The sequence below is a fragment of the Hyaena hyaena genome, unplaced genomic scaffold, assembly GCF_003009895.1.
Source record: "Hyaena hyaena isolate Hyena2069 unplaced genomic scaffold, ASM300989v1 scaffold_397, whole genome shotgun sequence".
Classification (NCBI taxonomy): Eukaryota; Metazoa; Chordata; class Mammalia; order Carnivora; family Hyaenidae; genus Hyaena; species Hyaena hyaena.
This window is the reverse complement of record NW_024081028.1, coordinates 1,127,741-1,133,740: the sequence shown is the minus strand read 5'-3', so window position 1 is coordinate 1,133,740 and position 6,000 is coordinate 1,127,741. Positions and strand designations below refer to the sequence as shown.

At 39.6% G+C, this 6,000-nt stretch overlaps 1 protein-coding gene across 1 annotated transcript in view; it reads right to left on the bottom strand.

The window, feature by feature from the left end:
• Positions 1–342: 342 nt before the first annotated feature.
• AGO4 (argonaute RISC component 4) overlaps positions 343–6,000 on the bottom strand; it is a 40,138-nt gene continuing 34,480 nt past the window's right edge. Inside the window, exon 18 of the mRNA XM_039251685.1 lies at positions 343–4,209. Coding sequence (XP_039107616.1) covers positions 4,101–4,209 — 109 coding nt within the window. The 3' untranslated portion in view covers positions 343–4,100. The remainder of the gene's footprint in view (positions 4,210–6,000) is intronic.

Below are 6,000 nucleotides of genomic sequence, written 5' to 3'. Positions count from 1 at the left end.
CTTCCTCTGAAGAAGTCAGTCTTAAACTATGTGGCCGTACTGCCCTCTGGAGACGGTAGATTTTTCTCAAAACTTTACTTAAATAGATCTTCCTGTTAAGAGCTATACTAAGAAACCTGATGAATCTTGTAAAAGTTTTCACATGTGAAATTCTGCTGAGAAGTTTTTCCAAAATCCCCAAGTATCAATTTCTAAAGATAGGGAGACCCAGGAGTTAAAAACACAAAGTTTCCCTTCTATTCTTTCTCAAACTTCTTAAATGGAGGAAATTGTTTTTAAAAAGCAACCATGTATGTTCCCATTACAGTATACTCCATATGTATTAGAGATTTGACAACAAAAAACAACTTTTGGCACAAGAATGCCAATTTATTCTCTTTTGGACACATGAACACAAAATATCCCTGCAGGCCAAAAAAAAATTGCAAAATTTAAACAACCATCATCTTGTCTCAACATGGGGATACCACCCCTCCCTTAATAGTTTAGAAAGTACCTCGTATTGCTAGAGACATACATCCAGTCCAGAGTTAATAAAATACATTTTAAAACATTACAGGTCTCACAGTATAGAAACCAAAATTACACCATTAGTCAAATGAACAAATGCAAACATTTTCAGCCACCAGACATAGAAAGAGCATGAATGTCAATAGCAAGGGATAAGAAAATGGTTAACCAATAGCAAGATCTTCCCTTTAATTTTACAAGGAAAAATCCTTGGAGTTGAAGCAGTATTGATACAATGCCCTCAGCCTCTACTTTCTTAAAATGAAAGCAGAGCTACCACCTTGCTATTGAGCAAGAAAATCTTACAGCACATCCACAAAGGGTTGCTAGGGCAGGGCAGAGAGAGTGAGACTTCTTAAACAGTGGATTGCCTTTTCCCGCAGGAAGGGTAGATAGCTGAGCCAAGTATGTAAGCTCTGATATAGGCTGGGCGTCAGATCCTAAAATACAGACCATATAGAACATGTCTGCTTGTAAATCATCACCTTTGGAAGCAGCAAATAGAATTTACAGTAAGAATGAGTATGTTCTGCCTGCCCAGACTGCTGGCTGCATTAAGCCAGCTAGTTCACTTTATCAACCACTCAGGGTTCAACAGCTAACAACAGTAACAACAAAACATAATAGGTTCAACATTTGGATCTTCACCTTTCTCTTAATATCCCCCCGCCTTATCCCCTAATTGTTACTCTTTAGCATTGCTACATTTCAGTCTTTCATACCACATGACAGTGCCTAAACAGGCTGCATTTTAAAAAACCAAACAGCCTAAGTCTACTTCTAGAGAATGCACACCTCCCATTGATTGACACATGCATAACGATTCAGTCAGTCCCAAGGGGTAATCATATTCAAATTGTCAAGCCAAATTGAAACTGTGTATTCAGACTTGCTTACAATAGTATTGCGGCAACTCTGATTTTGCAGTGATTACCTCTTAAAGATTCACCGCCTCCCCCAGCAAGTTTTTTCCAATAATCCTAGTTCTTCCATATTTCTTTCCTTTCATCCAAAACTACAGCATTTGCCCCCTTAAAGGTACTGTTTCCTATAAAAATAGGCCTCCCGGCATTTCCTCCACCACCACACTGATTTGCCCCAGTGTTACAGGACTGACTGAGGTTGTACAAACTGTATAGTTCAAGATCAAGCACATAGCCCAACTGCCGGCAAGTAAATCAGGGCTTCCGGCATTCTGCCTCACTCCCTGCTCCATACGTGTCAGGAGATGGTGAGAAGTGACACTTTTGTGCATTATTAACAAGCAAGCCGGAGGCACTCAAGTGCAGGTGTGGTGCCTGCTGGCCAGCCAGCCAGCCACCAAGAGTCTTTTACATCCTGGACGCCAGTAAGTCCTCCTTCTCCTAAAGAAGCTTCTGTTTTTCCTCCTCTTGGGTCCAGGGTAGCCATGCTGAAGGGTATTTTCTGAGCTCTCCCTGAACAAGTGTGAATAAAAGCAGCAGCCAGCCCCTCACCATGTCCTGATTTGTAGTATCCAAGTGAGGTATTTGCAGAAAAGGAAAATCTTAAGAAATTAACATCTGCCATCTCTTCACTCCCACCTATGTTGTGCCTCAGTTACAGAGCTTGCTTTCATCCCACTATATGCAGAGAATAAAGATGTCTGCAGTCATCTTAATGAGCTACAGGACTCAATATGTGTTATAAAACTCTCAGAGACCAGTCTCAGCAAACACTGGTGGCGCCACTGATTGACAGCACATGGAAATGTAAACTTCAATGTATTTACAAGCTTCTTTAAAAGACTGAAGAAAAACAGTGCTTTGTATTGCTGGGATTTTGAGAAGGCTAGTTTAAGAGATTTGGACCGGCTAATGAGTTCAAGCCAACACCCTTCACCATCAGATCCAGTGTTTCCCCACCAGCAGTTTCCAGACAGAGGTGGCAAAATCGTTTTACCACATTGTGTCTGTCTCTTCCCCCCAGCTCCTTCCTCAGCCATACGGAGTGTGGTTCTAGGGCTTCTATCCCCTTCTCCAGCTTTCACTTCTGAGGTTCCCGGAGAGAGAATCACAAGTCAGTAAAATTTGGGCTGGGAAACACTGGCCGTAACTACCAAGAATCTATGTAACTGTTGTCCATTCACAAAGTGTTATCTACACTACATACAAAATACACTTTCCCCTACATGTTCACTGATGCTTGCTTTAGTTCAGCTCCCTCTGTCTGGACCAAGAAAGGAACCCATCTCCTTGTGATAGGAATTTAGACTCTATTAAGAAAAATCAACTTTTTCTATAAATGCAGTTTTAGTTTAGTGAGAGGAGGGAAACCCCATCAAATACATTTCAGGTTGAAAAAGAAGCAAAAAAAATAATTTGCACTGCACATAATTGTGTGAGTAACCTTGATTCCCGGGATAAACAGTTTTAAATGCTGGTACATCTATGCAAGTTGCAGCATCGCTCAATGTACCTTAAGGACTGGCAAAGCCCATCCAATAAGGAAGTGTCCTGGTTCTAGTTTATTTTAAAACAAAGTGACAGGACACCAACTGTGACTATAAAACAGATTAAAAATAATTCTTTAAAAAGTCATGGAAATATATGTCTTGTCTGACCAGTTTCAGAAGTTGCCAGATTATGACCTATAAGAAAAAGCTGATAAAATCATACCGAAATCTCATCTAGAAAACTACATTGTCAGGGGGAGGAAGAAAAGGGACCTTAAAAAATGTTTATTGCCAAAGTTAATTTTCTATGAGAAAAGTTTAAAAATCATTTAGATCTAACAAACCACACAGCAGCATAAAATGGGCACTTTTGAAAACTTTGAAAAATACTAAAAGCTAATTTTTTTTTTCAAAGAGGGGGGAAACAGGAGTACTCTTACCATGGCAGTGTTGTCTGTCACTGTGACATGCATTACATCTGTTTGTGTTACACATTCACAAAAGTCAACCAAATAAGAGAGCTGCCTGTCCGCATCTGCAGCCAAACATAGTGCAATTGCCTGGCAGCCTGTACTTGCACAGCACAAGTCTGTAGAGATCAACAAGATAAAGTAGGAAAACTAATAAAACTCTGTAAAACTTTCAAAAATTAATGCTCGTTAAAGGCATTTACAGTGGCGAAGTCAGAAATCTCCATTAAAAAGTCTATGGACTCCCCACAATTAAAACAGTTACGCTGAACTGAAGTAGATTGTTTGGTTTTTCTCTCCCACCTATGAGTACACCCCACTCAATGAATACAGAAAACAAGGAATAATCTTCCCTTATAAGACTAGAGGGATGCAGGGAATATCACAGCTAGCAAAATATTCCATAGAAACCTTTCTTGTAAAGTCCTTAAGGAAGTTCAGGCTGATTAGCCTTTGCATGATGAGGTAAAAATTCAGTCCAGTGCATCAGAAAAGATAATCTATGAGTATCTATTACTTTTAAAAAATGGCTCAATTTTGTTGATGCATCAGACAGTGCTGCGAAGTATAGATTCAGTGCAACTATTCCGAGCTGCTGGTAGAAGACCACCTGAAGTCAACTTGGCTCTCTCTAGAGGCGGTAGGCATTTGAAACAGTTTGAGGCTGCATGGGGTGTCAAACTGATTGAGTTCTTTTTCTGAGACTCTCAGGCAAAATACATTGTGTGCTGGGTATCGTGGTGAATCTGCACAGCCTTGGCCAAGGCCTGAGGATCCCGGCCATTGCTCTGTCCTGACACATGACTGCCTTCCGCGCTGCAAAGAGAATAATGCAAAAAGACTACTTCAAACTTCACATGTTTCAAATAGCACAAATAGTACTAGGTTAAAGAAGATCTTAGGCTCAAGCTGTGGTTCCTTAAATAATTTGTTATATCTCTCTAAGCATAAGTTTGCGCAACTGAAAAATGCAATACAACTTATTAAATAGGCTGTTGTAATAATTAAATAGAATAATGTCTACAAAGACCCAAATCCTTAACAGTGCTTACATGAGGACTTCCACTGTCTCCCACGTCTGGTCAAAGCCTACATGTCCTTCAGGCTTCAGCCAGATGTCTTTTCCCTCAAAGAAGTCTTACCTGATTCCAAAGTTCAGATTAGAGCCACCTGAGACATACTTCCACAGAATCCTCTATTTTTCTTTCATAGTATTAAACACAATTGAAGTTAAATTATTAATTGGATAGTTAAATGTTTCCCACAGTAAATGTAAACTCCAAGAAAGCAGTGGCTTTGTCTAACTTACTCACTACTGAATCTCTGGTGCCTGGCACATGGTATATCCTCAATAACCACTTGATGAAAGAATTTCTGTGCCTGGAATAGTGCTGGAACATACCATGCGACTGTGCAAATGTTACTATGCCATGAGTCTCTTCTCATCCTCCCCTCACTAGCTATATGATCTTGGAGAGGTAACAATTCCTTTGAACTTTGGTCTTTGAGGATAACAATAACAACTTCTGAACATGCCTCTTAAGGGTGCCATGTATTATAAAGGGCTTAGTAAACTGTAAAAAACACCATCCCTCTTCTGACTTAATTTATTAATTTTAGGAGCACCTTGGTGGCTCAGTTGGTTAAGTGTCTGACTTCGGCTCAGGACATGATCTCACAGTTTGTGGGTTCGAGCCCCGCATCGAGCTTTGTGCTGACAGTCAGCTCAGAGCCTGGAGTCTGTTTTGGATTCTGTGTCTCCCTCTCTCTCTGACCCTCCCTTGCTCACGCTCTCTCTCTCTCTCTCAGAAATAAATAAAACATTAAAAATTTTTTAAATTTATTAATTTTGCCACTTAATTACTTTACTACTTAAATTATTAGTGCCCTTATCATCTAAACTCATAATCTTAGTCATCTCTTACTTCATCTTCTCTCCCATGTAAGCCAAATAAATGGTTAAGGATGATCTATTTGATCCCTAAAGTAGCTTTTTACATCTAAGTGACAACCTTGCTCTAATATACTTTCCTAGCTTCACATGCTCTAGCCAAAAAAAACTTGCTATTGTCTAAACATGTCACTTGGTTTCTCTTTGTCTCCATTGTTCCCTCTGCCTGGAAGATCCTTTTCTTTCCAGAGCCAAATCCCACCCATCCAGCTATGAAATCTTCTCTAACAAACTTTCTTCTGATGTCCCTCACCTATACTGCCTCAGGCTAATTGTCAGTTTTGTGTTTGCCTGTTTTGTTTGCCATACTGAAACAGAAAATCCCAGGAAGCAGGTCTTCCTCATCTTAGTATTTTTATTTTTAGTATCTAGCACAGTGCTGGGCACACAGTCAATATTTAATAAATGTGTTAAATGAATGAATATATATTACAGAATGGAAGGTATAAAGCCACAGCTGGGCATTTTCCATAATAGTGTATTTTCAACTCTTACAGAAATAGACTTGCAATGGAATGTCTACTATTTAGCAGCTGAATTCAGACTTGGGGAAGAGCCCAGAAACTGCTACACTTCACAGATGGTCATTTGGAAAAGAAAATTAATGCAGATAGCTTGTTCAGCTATTTAATAGTCCTCAGTAACAGGTCAAAATG